Below are 23,658 nucleotides of genomic sequence, written 5' to 3' on the forward strand. Positions count from 1 at the left end.
ACTGTTTCACCGGTGTGACAATTGTCACCAGACGTTGAAAATTAGCCGTACATTGCTGGTCCAATGGAGGTGGCCACAGGACCTCTGTGATAAAACAACGCAACCTGTTCGAGTTTCTTGAGTATTATTTGCTTTATGCTTAAGTACAGTCAGCGATTAAAGCTTTTATCAAAAATCTTATTAGGTTGTGTCTCTTGATAATAAGGTCTACACATCATTTTACATACTTAGTTTGAATATGTTATGGCCACAAGTAGGTATTGTGGGTTTAACACCAACAGTAACTTGCGATAGCAAAAACTTTAGACCACTTAATTAAAATATTTTTAGATGATTAATCCACTTTTAATTAATATTAACTACAGTATTTACAAACAAAAGAAAAACACCTGATTTCAACCAATTAAGTGGCTAAGCATTTGCCATACCTAGGTACTTATGTTTATTTATGATATGATTACCATGATACCAATTAAAAGTAGGTGGCGTGTGTCGTACTTGACATTCAACATTTTATAATTAATTTATGTACCACTTATCTCTTGTATAAGAAACTCTATTTATACACTTAAATATAAACGACTTTATTATAAATACATTACGGTTGACATTGCTTTGAAAGAATGAATTAATTTCATTACAATTGTAATGTTATTGTTTCGAAGCTTATGTTTTATTGTGTCATTCTATCTAAAAAGTGACTTTACAGAAAACAGGCGCCAACGTCGATAAGCGTTGCGTTTGTATTAAATAATTATTAATAATGGCAACAACTACAAGCGCCCTTTTTCTAAGAACGACACATTTGTTTGATATCTATAATAATTATAATAAACAATAGACTAATTTACTAGACCTCGTCACGTTTTAACCATTCGATATTGAACTTTAGCTTCTCGGAACAAAGTTGAAAATGCTACATTTCAAGTAGAAGATACGAGGTTACGATTGCGTCCCATATGATTGATATACACCTCCGCGCAAAAAGGGCTTATGTGACGGGTTTTACTTACTTAAAGATACCTTTTTTGACTGACATACAGACTGACATTGTGATACTACACGTGCTAGTACTGAACGTGGCTGATAATAGCAACTCTTTAACTAACCATAGGCCTTATATCTTTGGAATAAGAATTACGAATTATCAGTATGTCGTTGGTATGGTGACTCATTGTCAATAGAGGCAACTATGTGTTGTATCTTAGTTCAGAGAATTGAGTACAATAAAATATGAATACATTTGTTTCTATGTTGTTTTACAATGTATTTCATTGCTTTCAAGCGTTGTTTTATTATTATTTACTTATTTTACATCCTTCACATTAAAATAATTGTTACTGCAAACATACAACATCCGTACTACCAAATATTACGAGGGTGATATGCGGCTACACCCTTGAAGCGAACGCTTCAGTCCTGGGGTTAGACTTAGGCACAGAATAAATAATAGTACTAGGTACAGAAGACTCACTCTCTAACAAAACGCGTCTGTTACGATCAGCACAGATATGGCCGCTAGGTGGCCGTACGGATGGACTTTTAGCTACCTGTAGCAAAGCGACGAAATCGCGGAGTGAGACACGCCTGACTTAGGCTAATAGATTCTTAGTGTTTAGAAGTTGGTGGAAGTAGGTAAATGATATAACTTAAAAAACCGGCCAAGTGCGAGTTGGACTCAAAAAAATGGGCCAAAAAATACCCCATATGAAATTCCATTGTTATTTTATCAGACATGTCACCTAGGGCGGTTCAAAAAAATTTTTTTTTTATTTTCCGACGGGCCATGCCCTTATTTTGTTACACTTATTATGCTGATAAAATACACCAAGTTTCGTAATTTTATCTCAACTACAAGGGGGTGCTCAACCACTTTGAAAATTTTGTATGTTGTATGAAAACCAAAAAACAGAAGTATTTATTATTCAGATTTTTATTTAAGTATCTGTTTTCACATTATTTGCACATGTGATTTATAAGTTTTTAAGTAGAAAAACAGTTTTATTTCTATTTTTTATAATTTTTCGAAAAGTAAGATTTTTAGAATTTCACCTAAAAAATCATAAAAATAGAAATAAAAATGGTTTTTCATCAAATAACTTTTAAATCACACTTTAAAATAATGTGAAAACTACTACTTACATAAAACTGAAAAAAATAATAACTTGTTTCTTTTGGATTTCATACAACTTTGAAAAATTTCAAAGTGTTTCCCCTTCCCCTCCCATCCCCTTGTAGTTGAGATAAGATTACAAAACTTGGCATATTTAGTCAACAGAACACGTGTAATAAAATGAGAGGGTGCCGCTTTTTCTAGCTGGAGTTTGAATTTTTCCCATACAAACGTGAACCACCCTAATGTCACCCCTAAAGGTTGTGCGTGCCGTGGCATTTGGCCAACCACCCCGCGTCCGTTAACGAGGTCGCGCCTCGAGCCGTTTAGTAACAAATGCACACTTAACCCTGTCACGGCAAAGACAATAAGGAAGGGTTGTGATTTTAATAGTCTACGTATGTGTTTCCAAATCGTAGTGTTCTGACGATACTATGAGACGATGTTGACGAATGTGGTGTCAATCTATTGCCTTTGTAGCTTAAGTTACATACACATACATCCATATAATCACGCCTATTTCCCGGAGGGGTAGGCAGAGACCACGGATTTCCATTTGCTACGATCCTGACATACCACTTTCGCTTCCTTCATTTTCATAACATTCCTCATACAGGCTCGCCGGTTTAGGGTGCTCTTGACCTAGCCTTTCTTCAGGATTACCCCGATCTGATCAGAGAAAGTCCGTCAAGGTCTAGCCCTTCCAACTCCCTTTTACACTCTCTTTGTTAGCCTTCTTTCACTCATTCTTTCCACATGTCCAAACCATCTCAACATAATACCTACAAACTATGCAAACGATGTATTAATTCTTTAACGTCTGTTCCAGGATCGAGTACTGAATATCATCAGCCAGATCATGGACCAGCTCCTCGGCGACGAGCGCGTGGCGAGAGGCTTCCGCGTCAAGTTTCCAGAGGATGTACTCCAGGACAACTTGGCTGGCCAGCTGTGGTTCGGTGCTGAGGTTAGTACATATTTTCTTAGTCATGATCATAGATCATGAATCAGCTTCTCAGCGAGAGAGGCTTCCGCGTCAAGTTTCCAGAAGACGTGCTTTAGGATAACTTGGCTAGACAGTTGTGGTTCGGAGGTTAGTACAGAACAGTTGTTGTATGTACTAACCTATGCAGTTAGTACAGACATTATGGATCATTCATAGCTGTGACTGCATCTCTATAAATCCTCCTATATCCCATTTACTTGAGGTCGACGCAACAGTTTTGCTTTTCTGTTCATCTTTGTTTCAGGTACTTTGTTTGTTTGTTCAGCTACTTCATGCTATCTCGCACATAATACATTTGCTTCTGTCTGAGTTTGACGTTCCTCATACAATCTGTCCGCATTAACACCTAAAACCCTTACCACTACTTCTTCTCTTACCCTTCTTCTTCATACCCTCATCTCTCCAGACCCTCCAGACCTGTCGAAGTGTCACTACAATTTTTAACCGTCAATTTATCTACTTCCAGTGTCTTGCTGCCGGTTCATCCATAATGAATCGAGAGGAGGAATCAGCCGCCATGCGCCCCCTGGCCAAAGCTCTCACCAGGAGCCTGGAGACCGTCCGGTCGTTGCTCAGAGAGCAATGCTTGCGACCCAGAGGCCTGGCTCTGTCGCAGCAAGACGACATGCTTCATGAGAGTCTTAGGATATTTGACAAGTGAGTGTTACTTATAATCGAGAGGGAGAGGAGGTATCAGCCGCCATGCGCCCCCTGGCCAAAGAGCCTGGAGGCCGTCCGGTCGTTGCTTCGAAAGCAATGCCTGCGACCCAGAGGCCTGGCTCTGTCGCAGCAGGACTAGAGTCATGTCATGTTGCATGAGAGTCTTAGGTTATTTGACAAGTAAGTTTGTATGTCAAAACGAAACACCACAAGTGCCTGTTGGCTTGGACGTCTGAAAAGGATGGGAGAGAGTCAGTAGAATAGCATTGGAGCTTAGTAGCCTTCAACGATCGCTGACGATGTCTGAGGGTCGTGACCACCATAAGTTGCTCTTATCTGATCGCTCTTAGTAATCTTAGTATATCAAACTGGCGTAAAGTGTAATGTCATTTCACTCATGAGAGGTGAAAGTTATAAGAAACTTTTCTAATCGTTCTAGCGAAAATCAGATCAGATGTGTGAAGTTATTTGCCTTTTTTCAGGTTGTTCGCAGAATTCGAGCTTTGCTACGTCAGCGCCATGGTTAACGTGAAGACCCCCCACGAGTTCGAAGCGCAGCAGCTCATCTGTGTGCTGTTCTCCGAGAGTCTACGGAGGGCCTTGAAACAATCGCTGCTCACACAGGAACAGGTTAGATCCTACTTTTGAGCAGAGATTGAGCTTTACAGTGAACGTGAAGAACCCCCCCACGAGTTCGAAGCGCAGCAGCTCATCTGTGTGCTGTTCTCCGAGAGTCTACAGAGGGCCTTGAAGCAGTCGCTGCTGACCCAGGAACAGGTTAGTTCTTGCTCTTGAAGCTGGCCGCTCTGTTACGAGCCTAAGTGAGCTATGAGCGTGAAAACCCCTCATGACTTCTAAACGAACAACTCATATGTGTGCTGTTCTCTACGAAGAACTTTGAAGGAGTTACTGCTTAGGCTTACCCAGGAAGTTCATAGCAGGAACAGGGTCGTCTTACTTTTAAAGCGAAGTATTTTTTATATGATTAGGCTTTATTGGTAGAGAAGACTAGCGACCGAACAGCCATGGCGAGTCAATTGTTTGGTTAGAAAGTTCGTCCTAGAATTTTCTTTGGTTTTGTTTTGAAAGCTAGTGAATAACGATTATCCTGCTCTGATGATGAGAGAATAATGAAATAATTCTTGCTATGACGGTTGAAAATAACCCAATATGTGATTTCAGGTGGACTCATACGACCCAGCACTGATGTTCGCCGTGCCGCGGCTCGCCATCGTCAGCGGGCTATTAATATACTCCAGCGGGCCTTTGAGCATAGACAAGTCACCAGGTAAGTTTAAATAGTCAATTATTGATTGCCATGAAGTTGAAATACACTCAGCGTCACGGAAATCGCACACCTTCGGGCGCAAGCGATTCGTTCAAAGGCCGACAGTCTAAACAAAATATAAAACACGTGAACATAAGAGACATCAGATTAGAGGTTGTTAAATGAGCTTTTTAATGAGGTCAAATGGAATAAGGCAAAACTAATTCAATAAGAGCTAGAATCGCTCACAATCGCTACCACCATATAAAAATGTGCGATTTCCGTGACGCAGAGTGTATAATGCCCAAGTTATCCATCACATAATCTGACATGGATAAAGACTACAAAGGTCTCAACATCATCATCTCAGCCATAAGACGTCCACTGCTGAACATAGGCCTCCCCCTTTTTTGGGGGGTGAATGCCATAATCGCCACGCTTGGCAGGCGGGTTGGCGATCGCAGTTGAGTACACCGAATTTGAGGGACGCTGCTGCCCGTTCACCGGTGGTCTTGGACGTGGTTTAAGGACATACCCGGGTCCTGGACGTAGTTAAAGACATACCCGGGTCCCCGGGTCCCGGGTCCCGGGTCCCGGGTACAAAGGTCTAATTTTGAATAAATTCCCAAGTTAAAGTCAGTTAAAGTTAATGAACTTTCTTAAATGTAGTCGAGTTATAATAAACTTAGAATGTCAAGATCTACTTCTGATGTGTAAAGAAAACAATATTTCTATCATGTGCAGATTCGGCGTAAGTAACTTAAGTAAGCGTGATATCATATTTTCGGAACATAATGTTCAAATATTAATTGCTTGGTGTTCATTAGAATCTCTGTGTTCTGGTCTCCGTAGCCGTAATATTTTGATTTAACGAAAATCTTTTCTGTGTATTTCAGAGGAGATGTCAGACATGTTCCGTCCATTCCGCACCCTCCTTCACAAGATCCGCTCTCTCCTGTGGACGCTAGACCGGCGGGAGCTTATAGCCCTCGAGCGGTTGCTCTGTACCAACGAAGACGTCGCCAGTTTAGCTGGCCTGGAGATACCTCATGGTAAGTTAATGCTATTTATTTCCTATTTATCTCACTGTAGAATAAATATACCCTTTCTCCCGTAAAAGGACAAACAGATATAGATGAGACAATAAATCTTCATTGGCTGATCTGCCCTAATGACTCCGATGATCACAAGATGTGATGAAGGCAATTTACAAGATTTACAAGATACCAAAGATGTCTCTAGTTTAGCTGGCATGGAGATATATATACTCATGGTAAGTTGAATTTCCACCTCATCTTAGGGTTTGCCCAGTTAAAAGACCTCACAGTCCGTTTAGGCAGGCAGTAGGCACCCAACCCTTTGGATCCCAAAATTTGGCGCTGGCAAAGGGTTAATAAAGTGGCTTTTAACCTCTGAACGATACGGGAAACTAGGCTTTTACTATTACTATAGCCGGTCAAACAAGTTTACCAGTATACCAGTAGCAAAAGGCGCGAAATTAAAATTTTCTATGGGACGGTTACCCTTCGCGCCTACATTTTTAAATTTGCCGCTCTTTTCTACTGACGGAAATGGCTTGTCATTGATAGACCTTATATGTCTGGTTTATTCGGGGTTTTTCTTATACTTACAGGTGCAGAGCCTTCGGAGGACCCGTCGTGTCAGTACCCTGACATCGGCGAGTTCGTGTCCCGCTTCTACGCTGACCACGCCCCTTGCCGCGACCTCTATACACAGAGGTATGTGCTAGCACCATTCCACCAGTGTCGCTTGGCAACGTCAGGGGTGCGAAGCTCCTGACTTCGGCCAAACTCGGCTCCGCTCGGCTCAGCATTGCTCCGAGCAATTATTAGGGTTGGCACCACTTGACTTCCTTTTGCGTGCACGACCACAGATAAGATAATCACTTGAATTTTGACAACCCTAATTGGCCGAAAGGGATAGTGCCATGTATTAGAAAGGGATAGCATGATTCGACCCTGAACCGCTGTCAAACTTCGGTTTTGTAGGAAGCTTCCTTTCTGTACGGTGGTACTATTATTTATTCTGTGGCAACGTTATGGCTCCTCTACACGATGGACCAACGCCGGCCACTCCAAGGGATGCATTTATGCGTTAGAGGGAGCCAGTGATATTGCTATCTCATTCTACCGCATGGCTACGTTCCTTCGAGTGGCCGGCGTTGGCCCATCGTGTAGAGGAGCCATGACTCTTAATTTACTTAGAGCCTGTAATGTCCCATTGTTGGACAAAGGCCCAATTTCTCCACTGATCTACTAGTCCAGTACCGTACCTGGCCACTTCCAAAGGAGTCCAGTACCTTCTGCCATCGCCGACGGGATTTGCCACATCCCAGATTTGAAGTTTTGGCCCACAACACATTCGACATCTGAGATATACACGGGAGTAACATGAGGAAACCGAATAATTTAAACAGCGTATTCCTGATCATATTTAGAGACAAAAATGTCATATAAACTTTTTTGAAATTCGCCTATTTTCAGAGATAATATTAATTAAAAAAAAAACAAGTTTTTATTGTTACATAGTGTAAAAGGCCTTTTTGTTGGTGATGTTGCTGCTATGGGACGTAGTCTAAATATAATATTGATAGATGTCAAAAAGTGACAAGTAACACTTTGCAAAAAAGTAGGTTTTCCGAAAAAAAATTGTAAAAAACAATTTTAAGTGACAAGTTTACCAATAACATTTACTTTTTATGTACAAATACATTCAAAAAATTGAAAAAACAAAACAAAAAAGAAATATTTTTGGCGGAATTGACCTAAACTTATATTACATTTTTTCCTTCTTTTGACCTCAGAAATGCGTGGTTAAAATTATTCGGTTTCCTCATGTTACTCCGTGTATAGACGATGTAGGTCTTTTTGATATCGTAGAGTTACCAAGTTTTCAAGAGTCACAGCAACCTGAGAACTTTCCATGAGAACTTTATCTTATCAGTTATCACTATTGATATTATACTTCTCGTTTGAATTCACCTACATTTTCACACACTCATCCGATGAATTTATAATCAAAAAGTCTTGGTTGAAATTTGAACCCATTTGTAACTTTTTTTTCCACAGTTCCACCGAACCAACCATCACTGAGAGCGACTACCTGCCGGACTACATAGAAGTGATGACGCCCATTATCGACGGTCTTCGTCGCCTCGACACCGACAGTGACTCCACTCCCCAAGAACACCCCTCCGACCCTCCCCCGTCCGACACCGCCAGCATCGACACATTCCAAAACGACCTCCTAGACGCTAAGACACGCAAAACCAGCAGAACGGAAAGCAGCGACTTATCCTCCTTAAGAAACCTATCCACCAACGGTCTCATGATGTTCGACCCTTTAGTCATCAACGCGGGAAACTCGGGCGAGCCCTCCAACAGACAGTTACCTGACCACGACCTGGTGACCTCCCTTAACGAGCAGGTCACTGAAATAGCCGATAGATTATCCTCAATAGTTAGCGACGTAGACATACTAGATCATAACCAAATACATTCGTTCTCCACGAATGATGTACCTACTCTAATATCCAACGAACCGACTGAGCCTTATTTCAGCGGGCCTAAGAACGAACAACTGAGCTGCATGCCTTCCACTAGTCACGGATATTTAATACCGAACGCGATAAGCCACGAACCCGTAGTATTAGCTTCTCTCTCACACAATAACTCTGCAGTCTTCACTCAAGAAGAAGAAAGTGCAATAGCGACGGATCTCCCTTTAATTATACCGGACAATATTGACGCTGATATTGTAAATACTAACATATGTATAGCTAACGCTAATCTAAGCTCATTATTACTAACTAACGAAGAATTCAGACAGAATTTCATTGATAACAATGAAGTTGCAAATGATAATAATAGTTTCACATCAGCGAAGACGCATATAGAAAACGATGATGATAAAGTGAAGTTCATGCTTGGTTATGAGAGCGAACACGAATCGCCTGTGGATTCGGGCGTCAGTACTGAAAATACTAGCTTAGATAGATCCCCAGACACAGAAAACAAAGAAATCAAAGAGAACCACTTCATGCAACAGAACAGGGTATTAAAAACTGAGGAAGACAAAGCCAGTAACACATTAGAAAGTTCCTTTTCCAGTGTAAATAACGGTGATGTTAGCGTTAACATTAATTATGAAGAGCAAGATACTCAAAAGAACGAAGCGTCATCGTCGATCAATGTAAATACGGATAGGTTAAGTGACGAAGAAGCTGTAAATACGAAATCTGAAGAGTTAAGAATGGCGGAAGAGGTTATAAACGAGTTGGCAAGAAACATAGTGGCAGATTTAAGTACTCAAGACAATAATACCATGACTAACTCCTCGCCTAGTAGTTCGCGGCAGAAGAAAGAAGAGAGGAGACTAAGAAAGTCGAGTAAAAGCAAGAAGAAGAAGAAGATGTGGTCGCCGGGGACGGTGATCTTGGACAACCGGTCAGCGCAGGCACAGAGCCCGCTGAGATTGAATTTGGATCACTTTGTTGACGAGAGGTTAGTTTAAGTTGTAATTATTTAAATCTGTCTGTAGAATAAAAGTAAATCTTGGTAGGAAGGGTTGCTACCGACTAGGCTAGGGATCGTTAAAATGGTTTATTATGACGAAATATAAAACAATCTGGATATGAATGGATTGTTTTTTTTTGTTGGATTGTCAAGTCGAACCTAGTTACCGCATAACGTACGGATTTGTATAACGCCATGTACTAGCTGTAAAAGTTGTGTATCTAATGTAACTCTGTGTGTCTGTCTGTTACCTCTTCGCCCTTACCCGATTTGGATGAAATTTGGTAGGTAGATAGTTTGAGTCATGGGAAAAAACATAGAAGGTTTTACACGTGTAGACGCATTCAGAATTCTACGCAGACGAAGTCACGGGCATACACTAGTTATTTTATTAATTTGATGATGATATAATTCCAGTACGGCGGACGATGAGCAGATCGCGTTGGCGCTACAAGCGCAAGAGCTGGCCGCGAGACAACAGGCGAGGGGCAAGTTCAAGTACGTAGTTAAGATTATCATACGCTTGAAGACACAAATAAATAACGCCATCTATATATGTAAGTTCACACAACCACAGAATAAGTAATAGTACTAGGTACAGAAGATTCACTCTAACAAAACGCGTCTGTTACGATTAGGACAGATATGACCGCTAGATGGCGACAGCGCCACGCGCGGCCTATGGCTAATCATAGCTTGCCCTGTCAATCCCTAGAATTGTGTCAAATTTTTAGCCCGCGTGAAGCTCTGACTTTGTAGATGTGCCTCCCGCGAGGCCCGAGACATCATGCGCGGCAAATTCCTCACGAGGCGAATGGTTCTTTTATAAGTCCGCCTAACACTACGAGTAAGCACAAGACATTATAACGAAATTAAAAGTCACAAAACATTCCTTTTACTTTCCAGATCAAGCGAAGACCTAATCCACCGCCTGTTCGTCTGCATCGCCGGCGTCGCGGACCAACTCCAAACGAACTTCGCGGCGGACCTACGGAACATACTCAAGTCCGTGTTCCTCATGAACCAGACGCCGGACGCGCCGGACCCGGATCCGGAACCCGAAGCGGAGCCGGACAAGTGCGATATAGAATACGCGGCCACGGAGGACCAGGTTATTCAGAACGGTGAGTGGCAACTCTTAAAGTCCGTGTTCCTCATGAACCAGATGCCGGACGCGCCGGACCCGGATCCGCAACCCGAAGCGGAGCCGGACAAGTGCGATATAGAATACGCGGCCACGGAGGACCAGGTTATTCAGAACGGTGAGTGGCAACTATTAAAGTCCGTGTTCCGACGCGCTGGATCCGGATCCGGAATGGATCCGGACAAGTGCGACATCGAGTACGCGGCCACGGAGGACCAGGTTATTCAGAACGGTGAGTGGCAACTTTTAAAGTCCGTGTTCCTCATGAACCAGACGCCGGACGCGCCGGACCCGGATCCGGAACCCGAAGCGGAGCCGGACAAGTGCGATATAGAATACGCGGCTACGGAGGACCAGGTTATTCAGAACGGTGAGTGGCAACTGTTAAAGTCCGTGTTGGTCATGAACCAGACGACGGACGCGCCGGATCCGGATCCGGAACCCGAAGCGGGGCCGGACAAGTGCGATATAGAATACGCGGCCACGGAGGACCAGGTTATTCAGAACGGTGAGTGGCAACTGTTAAAGTCCGTGTTGCTCATGAACCAGACGCCGGACGCGCCGGAACCGGACCCGGAACCCGACGCGGAGCCGGACAAGTGCGACATCGAATACGCGGCCAGGACGCCGGACGTGCCGGAACCTATATATGCTAGTTTGTAAGGGTCGTATTCCACCTGTCAAATTTCTTTGTCCAGTGTGTATTTTCTCACATTTTGCTTAATGAGAGAGTGAGATGCAAAGACATATTAAATATCTTAAGAACGGGTCACTCACGTATTTTAAGTCGAAAAAGGCTCCTAAGATATTTAATATGTCTGTGTCTCACGGAAGTAGAGATGCAAAGACATTGGACAGATAGAATACCACCCATAATTATGTATCTGTGGGCATTAGTTGCCTGAAATCAATTATATTTCGGCACTACTTTGAGAAAAATCTCGTATCTCAAACTACACTCAAAGTTGAAAGGTAGTAACTGTATGCATCCCATACCATCCCATAGATACCACATTGTTCTTTTAATTGACAGAACAAGATATTAACTTTTCTTTTTCAAAGTAGTATTTTATTTGATTTGAAATTTAAGTAGAAATATTTATTTCATTTCAGGAAGCTCATTCGACAGCGTATACTCTGCCGAAGAAGTATACGCGGACAGCACATCGGACACGCCCTCCGAGGGTTCAGACAGACGGACACGCAGCACGGCGGACAGACAGACGGATAAGCCGCCCGAGCGGCCCTCCCTGCACCCCTCCGTGTCCACGGGGGATCTCACCATCAGGTTCGATTATATTTACTGTGAGGACAGCACATCGGACACGCCCTCCGAGGGTAACCCCCCGCGCGTCGATTCTATTTTGCTGCGTTGTGGGATTAGCTATCCAAGTGTGTTCCCACAGTAATCCCCCCCTTTTTAAAAAGTAGAAGTAAGACGGCAGAGCTAATCGGGTACAGTACAGCTTCCCTACTAATATAGAAGAAATATTCAGTAATCGAATGAATTCAATTGGACGTGCAATGGTTTCTCTAACATTTCTAACGCGTAAGGGTGCTACAGTGAATAGTGAATAGCGATTGGGCGACTAATCCACTGTTTGCGTTGAGCCACTTTTCCCGCTTTGACCCTACTGTAGGGGGCAGAATCTGCTTATTGGCATAAAGTGGCTTAACCAAGTTTTCTTTTTTAGGTAGACCCTTCATAGCGTTGAATGGTATATAATGTATTATGTATTTACAGGGAGCGAGCAGAAACGCCGGCTAGCGACCGTGTGGAGCGTGCACCTGAATGGGTTCCCGACATCGCGGCGCCATCTTGCATGCGCTGCGACTCGCACTTCACCGCCTTCCGTCGCCGCCACCATTGTAGAAACTGCGGTATTTCTATTTCACTACTTTATTCTCGTAATTTTATCGACATACCAGATGTGGCCTGTAATACGAGCAAAAAACGAAACTGTAGGCTGTACTCCTCATACTGACCAACATTTGTTCAGCGACTTTTAAAAATAACTTGTGGTTTGATTTTTAATACACTTTAGAGTTTATTCTAAGACGCAATGTATTGCGAATTTTGTTATGTTTAAGGCGTGACAAGCAATGACAATCACAATGATATGGCGTGGCGATGGCGTCCATTGAAGATAATATTTATTTTTTATGAAAAATGGGGAGTCTAAATACTTCATAATTTTTAAAAGTTGTTGAACAATAGTGTCACCGTTTGAGGAGTACAATCTATGTTTTAATTATTTGCTCGTGTTACAGGCCACACCCGGTAGATGCTTAACTGCTGCCCCCACTCACTCATAAGTAAATAGTACTTACTTGAGGGTGGTATTCCATCTGGCCAGTATCTTCTCTCATATGAGAGAGTGAGACGCGATGACATTGGACAAAGAAATTGGTGGAATACCACCCTTACACAGACGACCTACGCTCCACCCCGCCCCGAATGGAGCTACCTGACCCCGCGGCAGCAGATTGCATTCAAAAAGCCGAACGCCGAAAGTTCCTGAACCACGTTGCCATGGTAACGCCAAAATATTTCCATGGCATGTCTACTTATTTTCAATTCCCTCAAACTTGGCCGCTTTGGCAAAAAGGAATCTCCACACTAACGAAATCTGTTTCCATAGGCAAAGTATTCTGCGCATCATGCAGCTCTAATTCCATCCCGCTCCCCCGCTTCGGGCAGCTGAAGCCGGTGCGCGTGTGCGAGGAGTGCTTCCGATCCATCGCCCGAGGCTGCCGGCGCGCGCACTACCGGTGATTGAACCAACGGGCGGAATAAATAGCTCGTCTCGAGGTGAAGTGTACCTTATGTCCATAACGTTAGGTCGAAAACTAAAAATCAAAACAATTCATATGAAACAGTTGTAAAGTACGCTGAATTTTGTACTTTGACCCGTATGTTCCTATCTCTATTGCACGCGCGTAATTATATTGCTGACCCGCCCATGATGCTCGCGGTCAATGGCACTGTGCGAGCGGAACAGCTATTATGCTAGTGCGATAGACATAGGAACAGCCGGCCTAGCCAAGGTTACAATCGCCATCGCTTCGACAACGAAATGCATTATGTCTCTCTATCACTCTTCCATATTAGTGCCACAGTGACAGTTTCGTTTCGATCGCTACGGAGCGTAAGCGATTGGCATCCTGGCTACGCGGCCAGGCGAGTTGGTGCACGAAATTCTTCGTTCTTAGCGTCCATACTTTAGTCCGAGTGCGTCTTACATGGCCAAAGAAATTTAGACCTTATGTTTCAGGCGTTATAGTATACTATACTGTACTGTATAACTCCTTAAACATAGGTCTAACTTCCTTTGACCTTGTAAAACGCGCATCGAATCCAACGGTTTTTTAATAATTTGCCAATTTATTCTGCGCCTAGTGGTATTCCATCTGTCTTTGTCCAATGTGCATTGCATCTCACTCTCTTATTAAGCAAAATGTGAGACGAAAATACAAATTGGACCATGATATTGGATTGGAAAGCATAAGTTTAGTTTTTTTTTTTTTATAAGTTGCTACATGAGTATGTTGTGTTTGGCCAGAAACTATTTCGTCCTAAAACAAGATTGATTGAAATGGCATTGGTATAATAAAGAACTGCCATTTCAAAAGATAAACAAGCTAACATGGATCATTACTATGTTATAACTGAATGGTGTTTAGCAAAAATGTGTCAACCCACATTCATTTTGCAATATGGCGTCATTTTTTTGAGTTGACATCTCATTGCGTAATTAATCTGGGTTGACACATTATCGCTAAACACCATAATATACCGGGTGTGGCCTGTAACACGAGCAAATAATTAAAACATAGATTGTACTCCTCAAACGGTGACACTTTTGTTCTACAACTTTTAAAAATTATGAAGTATTTGATTTGACTCTCTATTTTTCATACAAAATAAATATTATCTTCAATGGACGCCATCGCCACGCCATATCATTGTGATTGACGTTGCTCGTCACGCCTAAACATAACAAAATTCGCAGTACATTGCGTCTTAGAATAAACTTTATTATTGTGAGTGTATTAAAAATCATACCACAAGTTATTTTTAAAAGTCGCTGAACAAATGTTAAAAAAATTACAAACAAATTAAACTGTAGGCTGTACTCCTCATACTCCTGTACAGCCTACAGTAAAATTTTTTGCTCATATTACATGCCACACCCGGTATAATACAGAACAGTTTATCCTTTAATGAGCCTTAGACTGAGTTTCCACCAGAGATGTGCGAGGATGCATAGCGAGGGATGTGTTTGTTAACGTTGAGCCAGGAAAACAAATTAAGTAAGTGATTCTCTTGGTTCTGATATACACAACCCACACATCGTTCAAAATGGCGGCCGATTTTCGAAATGGTCCTAGCGCGCTGAGATTTGGCATGGCGAGGAAAAGAGGACTGATACCTATGAAGAATTTTTTTTTTAATAAAATGACGTGTAAAAGCGAAAAATATAGCCACTTTTATTTTATAATATTTTAAACTTTCTCGTTTTGAACACATATTAACTCTCATTATAGACGGGTCTAACGTGAATTTTATTCAATTACCTTGATTTACCGACGTTTCGACACAGGTTTCACTGGTCGTGGTCGCGGCTGACTGATGTCCCAGCAAAATGTCAAAACAGAGATTTGTGCGTCTACCCGACGAAAAGTCACTTTAATTTTGTATGGCAACTTTTAAACGGTGCGAGATAGATGGGGGGTGCTCGACCAAATGTCATAGAGGGCCTGCGCATCCTCGCACATATCTAGTGGAAACGTAGCCTAATAGACGAACATATATGTGTGACGAATAAACTATTATCTATCTATAATATATCTTCGCTGACGTGTCTTGTGATGAGCGGGCGTATAATGGATGCGATTATGATAGGCTAAAGTATCCGTCTATTCGTAAACACTTCGACAACCATGTCCATCATAGTCCGCGGGGAACTACCTGACAACCTCAAAATGTATGGCGAAACACGATAGTGAAATAGGGCCTTGGAGCCTACTCAACTCGTCAAAGGGACAGGTCATAAGTTGCCGCCATATGTCAGAGTCGAATAGACTCCCTGGTCTAAAGGTTCCGTCACACAGGCGCGTTTTCCAGGCGGGCCGTGAGCGCGGCGCTCGCAAAACGCGCCTGTGTGACGGAGCCTTAAAAGGTTGCATCTAGTGACATGTCCCAAAAGTGTTTAACTCGTGACATAATGATGCTATTTACCGATATTACGAACACTATTACCTATATCACATTCAAAGTTTATTCCAAAACTATGTTTTTAATAAATATTTTAGTATCACCTAGATTGTTGGATATATGTAATATAGTTATGTTGGTTTTAATTAAATATAAATAGGTATAATTCTTCAATATTGACTGATATATAAACAAAAATATTTAATGATTCTATAAAAGTTTTCCATTGTAATAGATAGCTCTCTAATAAATGAATATTTAAAGATGTTATCAATGCATAATTATACCTATTTCATACTATCAAATATATATTGATTGAGCATGATGTGTAAAATCTAAGACAATGTCTTGCGTCGAATTTGACAGATAAACGAGATGGCGCTGTACAGCTCCATAGATTTTGCGGTATAGTGTGTAGCTTTCAGATAGAGCTCGACGGCTAATCCTATTGTCTATTGTTAAGTAAAACCGCACGTGCTACTTACCTGCAAAAAAGGGTCTTCATTATTCTATTTGGCACCTGAGCGCGGGCTAGTCCAACGCTCAAAAAACCAGTGTAGGTGCGCTCTCCGATAACGCGCCTTTGTTACGCATCTCGATGACACATTTTAGACTGGTTCTGTTGTGTTCGACTCGCCGGCACTCAGTAACTGAAGTACGTATTTTTTATGCAGGTGGTTGTGGCACGTGGCACGAGCGGTTTTACTGAACAATAGACAATAGGATTAGCCGTCGAGCTCTATTTGAAAGCTACACACTATAACTATGCTTGTCAAAAGTTGACGTTTGACAATTCAGTGACCGCAAAACGTATGGCGCAGTACAGCGCCATCTGTTTTGGATGTGAAACTAAGGGGCACGTTTTTTTTTTAGACTCCTATTACAATCAATTCTCTTTGATACTATATTAGGCAGTATTATTTGCAGTCACTTGCTCACATTATTAGTTATCGTTTTACGTACGTTATACATATACTGTAATTGTTCATTATACTAAGTTCATATTTACACAAGTGCGACGTTAAATTTTCTTGCCAATCTTGTTTATAGTATTTTTCACCACACCAGCTCGGAAAGGCTTTTTTACTTTGCGCTTCAAAAACTGATAGCAAAGTTGCATTTTATTCACATGTGAGGCAAAGTAATCAAATGCAAATTTTGAGTTGTTATCTTATGTTTCCTGGTTGAATTGACTTTTAAATGATGATTTGGGTTGATAAATATTTCATAACATTCATTTGGATTTGATTTGGTTTGATTGTGTTTGATATTTTACATTTAATATCTGCTTCGGGTTGGTGTGGTGAAAAATTTTGTGTTTCACTCGGGGGCAAATTTTGTTTAACCCTCGTGCTTTGAAACCCTCGCAACGCTCAAGATTCCATTTCTCGAACCACTCGCTACGCTCGTGGTTCAATTATGGAATCTTTCGCCTGCTCGGGTATCAATATCAATATTAGCGCGAGCGGTTAAACAACAACTTTGCCCCCTTGTAAAACAAATAACTATATCTCATAGGTAGCTTTAGTCCGGTGACAGCTGGCATCTCAATGAAATTTTTGCTTTTTAGGGTTCCGTACCCAAAGGGTAAAACGGGACCCTATTACTTAGACTTTGCTGTCCGTCCGTCCGTCCGTCCGTCCGTCTGTCACCATGCAGGCTGTATCTCACGAACCGTGATAGCTAGACAGTTGAAATTTTCACAGATGATGTATTTCTGTTGCCGCTATAACAACAAATACTAAAAACGGAATAAAATAAAGATTTAAATGGGGCGTCCATACAACAAACGTGATTTTTGACCAAAGTTAAGCAACGTCGGGAGGGGTCAGTACTTGGATGGGTGACCGTTTTCTTTTTGCTTTTTTTTGTTTTTTTTTTTGCATTATGGTACGGAACCCTTCGTGCGCGAGTCCGACTCGCACTTGCCCGGTTTTTAAGGTAACATTTCATTTCTGAGCGCAGCTGCACTACTGCTCCGACACGTCGATGTTGTTGTCAATTTCCAAGGTAAAATGTATGACAAGACAATGAATGACAGTAACGTCGCAACAGTAGTGCAGCTGTCGTTGGAAATGGACTGTCACATTTAAGGTTATAAATTGTATGGAGATGACAGCAGACGCCGTACCCGAGCTGTGTCAAAAATATTAATTATATCCTCTAGCCGCCCAGAGACCTATAAAAAGGTCTCCTGTTCCATTCTAATTTGAACTTTGTGTTGACAAAATTAAAATTTCATTTTGCTTGGCAAGGTTTGACTTATGGGTGGCTAGAGGATATAAAGCCGATCGAAATAATGCCAAAATATTACGTGAAAATTCAACTCGTCTAAAGTTTTTTTTTAACTTAAATGTCTATCTATTCTTTCAGTTTGAGCAGTTAGGTCACTCTTCCATTCTTATTATATTTCGATGGTCAAGCAAATGTTTTATTTATGTAACTATGTCTTCAATACTTGACAGCCCCACTTTTAACGTGGGTAACAGCCGGCCATTAGTTTTAGTCTTTCATATGTGACTGCAAATAAATGTGTCGTGCTGTATAAAAAGGTTACCTGGCTGAATAAAAGACCCATTATCAACGGAATATAAATGCGAGTGTTCTTTTGTACAGATTGACACATAATATATGCCTGCCCCAAACAAATTCAATAATTAAATACTTAGGCTAAGTAGCGATGTTAGAAAAAAATACTATTTTAATATAATTAAAGCGTTTATATTTTTAACATAACTCTTTAAACCCCCTTTATTCCACTTTTGTAACCAATGGTGTTAGGTTAAGTGTAAGTAATGTTACGTGTATGTAAATTTTGTAAAAGTTATTAGTATACCCTCAGGTACCTACTGTCTAGCGTTTGTATTATAAGATTTGGATGACAGGATCCTGTGACCACAAAACGAGTAAGTGATAATCCGTTACATATTTTAATCGTGTATAATAAATGTCAGATTATTAGCTAAAGTGAGGTTTTTATTTACCTTTTTATATAGGTAGTCATCACTCATCACCTCATCAGATACAGTATGTAACTGAACGAAAAGGTGACAGTCCATTTCCAACGACAGCTTCATTACTGTTCATTTTACTATGGAAATTGGCAATGACAGAGACGCGTTCAGTACCGGCAGTGCAGCTGCGGTTAGAAATGGAATGTTACCATTACTCAAACCTGTTAATGTTTAGGTCACTAAGCAACTATTACTATGGGAACAACCAACTAATTAAGAGATATAGACACGATATGGATTAGATGTGTCAGTGAATTAGACATTCACTAGATACGAAATAGTAAAGATATGTGACGTTCCACGGCAAAAGGTCCCTCATGGCGGCCGCAATAATATTGGAGCGGCGTTAATAACAGCGTAAGCGCCAACCGCCATAAGGTACCTTTTGTCGTGGAAGGTCACATATCTTTACTCTTTCATATCTAGTGAATCTCTAATGGAGCATTTCATGAAATTGTCTACCGTTGTCCCGTACAATCGCGAGTTTTCTGAAGATTTACAGGTACTTATAGGAGTTTCTATTTCTGTAACAATTGGTCAAAAATAAGACTAGAAAAATAATTGTCGGCTTTAAATGCCGAAAAAAAAGTTCTAATATACGAAATAAAATTCGTTTGTACGGGACAGCTCGTGGAATGCTCCTAATTCATTTCCCGAATCGAGCCGAGTGTCAAAAGTGACGTTTTTGTTTGAAGTACCGTCACATTTGACAGTGACATCGTTTCTAGATCTATTAACTGAGGTATCTTAAAGTTCGAATCGGGCCGACGGTCAATTGCATTTTTTTACTAATTTTCTTACCATGACCCAGTCTTCAAAAGCCTTTTATTATTGCATTTTGCGTAAACCATACTATATAATATTATAAAGGCGAAAGTGTGTCTGTCTGTCTGTTACCTCTTCACGCTTAAGCCGCTGAACCGATTTGGTTGAAATTTGGTATAGAGATAGTTTGAGTCCCGGGGAAGGACATAGGATGGTTTTGCCTTTGTCGGAAATCATCCCTGAAGAGAGTGCAAAAGTAGGTATAGTAGGTATAGAGTATGGATAATGCTAATAGCAATCATGCAATTCGCGTATTGCTTACTTCAATTTATTAGACAATTCATTAACCCTTTCAATTCCACATACTTAGTGATCCAAAACACTCGAGCCCCGTTAGCTCTTTTTTTAGGGCTCGCCGGATCTCTTGACGCCTAAGGCCCACTTGCACCATTCCAGTAACCCGGTATTAAGCGGTTAAAACGTTAACCTAATGTCAAATTGTACTGGTAACCATGGTAACTCTAGGTTTAACCGGTTAACCCCGGGTTAGTGGAATGGTCCAAGTGGGCCTAAAAGGCTAAAAGCCTTTTCTATGTAATTAGTAAAATAGGCTTTTAGCCTTTTAGGCGTCAAGAGATGAGGCGAGCCCTAAAAACCGGGCAATTGCGAGTCGGACTCGCGCGCGAAGGGTTCCGTACCATAATGCAAAAAAAAAACGGTCACCCATCCAAGTACTGACCACTCCCGACGTTGCTTAATTTTGGTCAAAAATCCCTTTTGTTGTATGGGAGCCCCATTTAAATCTTTACTTTATTCTGTTTTTAGTATTTGTTGTTATAGCGGCAACAGAAATACATCATCTGTGAAAATTTCAACTGTCTAGCTATCACGGTTCGTGACATACAGCCTGGTGACAGACGGACGGACGGACAGCGAAGTCTTAGTAATATAGGGTCCCGTTTTACCCTTTGGGTACGGAACCCTAAAAAAGAGCTAACAGGGCTCGAGTCTTTTGGATCACTAAGTATGTGCAATTGAAAGGGTTAATGAATTGTCTAATAAATTGAAGTAAGCAATACGCGAATTGCATGATTGCTATTAGCATTATCCATACTCTATACCTACTTTAGCTGCTGTTACTAATCCCACGCAGCCGAAGTCGCGGGCAAGAGCAGGCGTGGCTCACTCCGCGATTTCGTCGCTTTGCTACATCAGGTAGCTAAAAGTACATCCGTTCGACCCCAATTTTGGGGTTTGCCATAGGCCGCGCGTGGCGCTGTCGCCACCTAGCGGCCATATCTGTGCTGATCGTGACAGACGCGTTTTGTTAGAGAGTTGAGTCTTCTGTACCTAGTACTATTATTTATTCTGTGCCAAGAGCTAGTACCTATGTAAAAATAATAATGGAAGTACCTCGCAGATGCTTCTGTTTACATCCAATTTAGTCCAGTGACATATTTTCTAAAGACGCCCTACTTTCGTCATTCCATCACAAATAGCCCTCCCCAAAATAAGCGGATGCATCGCCCACACATTCACCTTTCAGCCTAATTATAAATAACCACGGTTGGGGCCAAACACAGACAAAACATCCTCCAGACTGAGCATAGTTGCGCTACCCCCTCTGCCACGCATACGGTAGTTTTACTCCATGTTCGAGTCGAAAGTGTCTGTGTGACATCCGTGTCTTTGAACGGACCAATCACGGCACGGGACTTCGCTCACCTCGTCCCGCGCACCCCCGCATTTTTGGCATATAGGTATGTCATCGCCATCATCGGTTGCATGAAATAATTGCTCTAATAAACTCCTATAGTATTTTCCAGAATAAGGCATCAAAAATATAGTACATATCAAAAAAATATAGTACTTCTACATAAAATACTAAACATGAGTGTAATATACGTTTAATCGGAAATATTGTATTTTAGCGTACTATATATTTTTCCAAAATTATATAGTACAGAGAGCCAAAATATACTACAATACTCTATATAATATAGTACGGTTGGCAACCCTAATCATCGGTTGCATGAAATAGTTAATTGCTCTAAACTCGGTCTAGAGTATTCCTAGTCTATGGGGCCAAAGGTTCTACGATACGATACCAGGGGTGCGAAACTCCTGACTTCGGCCAAACTCGGCTCCGCTCGGCTCACCATTGCTCCGAGCAATTTTTAGGGTTGGCACCACTTGACTTCCTTTTGCGTGGACGACCACAGATAAGATAATCACTTGAATTTTGACAACCCTAAATAGCCGAAAGGGATAGTGCTATATGTTAGAAAGGGATAGCATGATTCGACCCTGAACCGCTGTCAAACTTCGGTTTTGTAGGAAGTTTCCTTTCTGTACGGTAGTACTATTATTTATTCTGTGACGATACATACTAGTTAGTATTGATAGCCATTCGAAGTCAGAGGGTTCGGGGTTGCTTAATTTAGAAAAATGGCTGTGTATAAATCGAAATTAACTGCGTTTTATTTTCTCATGAAAGAAAGCCCTGTAGGATAACTTTCTACCATACTATCAAATATGAGTCTACATTTATAATTTAGTTGGTTTTTTTAGCATTAGAAAGAACTTGAAAGAAGGTAAGCGATCTTGACATGTCTTTTAATTGAAAAACATTTTTTTAAATCAATAGCTAATACTTATGAAAGCAGAAGAATATAAATCATCGTATTCGTACCTATTCATAATTGTTACATATTTGCCGTAACTTATTATTAAAATGTGTTTTTCGATTAAAAGAAACGTCAAGATTGTTTGCCTTATTTCTAATGCTAAAAAAAAACGAACTATAGGTTCCTAGAGAAAACTGGCCGGAAACCGAGTCATCTCACCTAACCTAACTCAATATATTACGAAATGCCGCAACGTACCTACTGCAAATCGCATGCGATTATTGGTGACATTTGCAGAGTCGAATACACATTGATTCGTATATATACAGTCAATACACGTATATATACAGACACACAGATATTCAGATTTCCATATTATGGCGTGTAGGTATATAAATATAGATGGTCAAGCAAATCTTGTCAGTAGAAAAAGGCGCGAAATTCAAATTTTCTATGGGACGATATCCCTTCGCGCCTACAATTTTCAAATTTGCCGCCTTTTTGTACTGACAAGATCTGCTTGACCAACTATACCTATACGCCAATTAAGCCCCATTTAGACGGTTCAAGAACTTGCATGCAATTTTAGTTACATTGCGGTATTTGGTCGATCGACTGAATTCATTGTTCTCTGTAGTTAGCAATGTACTTATCGAATATTGCATGCAAGTTCTTGAACCGTCTAAATGGGGCTTTAGTGCCAATGGTCCTGTTGAAGCAAGTGCCTAATGTATTGGCGCCATTCGCCTTTTAGCCGCTTGATATTCAAAAAGAAACAAAAATACGTTCGAATTTCTAAAGAATTCCGAACTATGCTGGACCGGGCCGATAAGGAGCACAAAGGCACGGCTTTCGCATTCGGGAAAATTCAAACCATTAAGTATTTCAAATTCGATGGGTTTTGCCGCGCGGCGCTAAAATGTGTTATAATTATTTTCTTTTAAAAGCCATTGTAATATGAGTTTTTAATTAGGTTGATTAAAAGACGTGTAGGTAAAGCTTTTGGATTATTGTATCCCATCAAAAACATTACACATATAAAGATGCAAGTCTCGCAATGCAATTCTTCTACTACAAAAAAGTTTTGTGATGTAATGTGAAACCAAGTCGGTTATTTTAGTCAGTGCCAGGGGATGTTAAACCGTATCAATAAGATACTCGTATCTTTAATTTTTAATACATATATATAATGACTATTGATCAAATTGTGAAACCTTACCTTATAGCTAATGATACCTATTTAATACAAATAACATAATTTCAACTAAAATGGTAGCATTTTATTGAATAATTTATTGAATAATAAAGT

General features: G+C 41.0%; 1 protein-coding gene and 1 long non-coding RNA gene across 2 annotated transcripts in view; both read left to right on the forward strand.

Moving 5' to 3' along the window:
* Positions 1–13,671, forward strand: part of LOC134675255 (lateral signaling target protein 2 homolog) — a 90,712-nt gene extending 77,041 nt beyond the window's left edge. Inside the window, exons 3-14 of the mRNA XM_063533474.1 lie at positions 2,943–3,080; positions 3,586–3,776; positions 4,262–4,409; positions 4,962–5,067; positions 5,943–6,098; positions 6,680–6,785; positions 8,136–9,569; positions 9,999–10,079; positions 10,488–10,705; positions 11,839–12,013; positions 12,470–12,606; positions 13,368–13,671. Of these exons, the coding sequence (XP_063389544.1) occupies positions 2,943–3,080; positions 3,586–3,776; positions 4,262–4,409; positions 4,962–5,067; positions 5,943–6,098; positions 6,680–6,785; positions 8,136–9,569; positions 9,999–10,079; positions 10,488–10,705; positions 11,839–12,013; positions 12,470–12,606; positions 13,368–13,501 (3,024 nt within the window). The 3' untranslated portion in view covers positions 13,502–13,671. The remainder of the gene's footprint in view (positions 1–2,942; positions 3,081–3,585; positions 3,777–4,261; positions 4,410–4,961; positions 5,068–5,942; positions 6,099–6,679; positions 6,786–8,135; positions 9,570–9,998; positions 10,080–10,487; positions 10,706–11,838; positions 12,014–12,469; positions 12,607–13,367) is intronic.
* Positions 13,672–13,861: 190 nt separating this feature from the next.
* Positions 13,862–18,910, forward strand: LOC134675288 (uncharacterized). The gene is made up of 2 exons (XR_010099717.1): positions 13,862–17,514; positions 17,885–18,910. It is a non-coding gene; the product is annotated as an uncharacterized LOC134675288 (long non-coding RNA).
* Positions 18,911–23,658: the final 4,748 nt, after the last annotated feature.

The sequence above is a fragment of the Cydia fagiglandana genome, chromosome 21 (assembly GCF_963556715.1).
Source record: "Cydia fagiglandana chromosome 21, ilCydFagi1.1, whole genome shotgun sequence".
Classification (NCBI taxonomy): domain Eukaryota; kingdom Metazoa; phylum Arthropoda; class Insecta; order Lepidoptera; family Tortricidae; genus Cydia; species Cydia fagiglandana.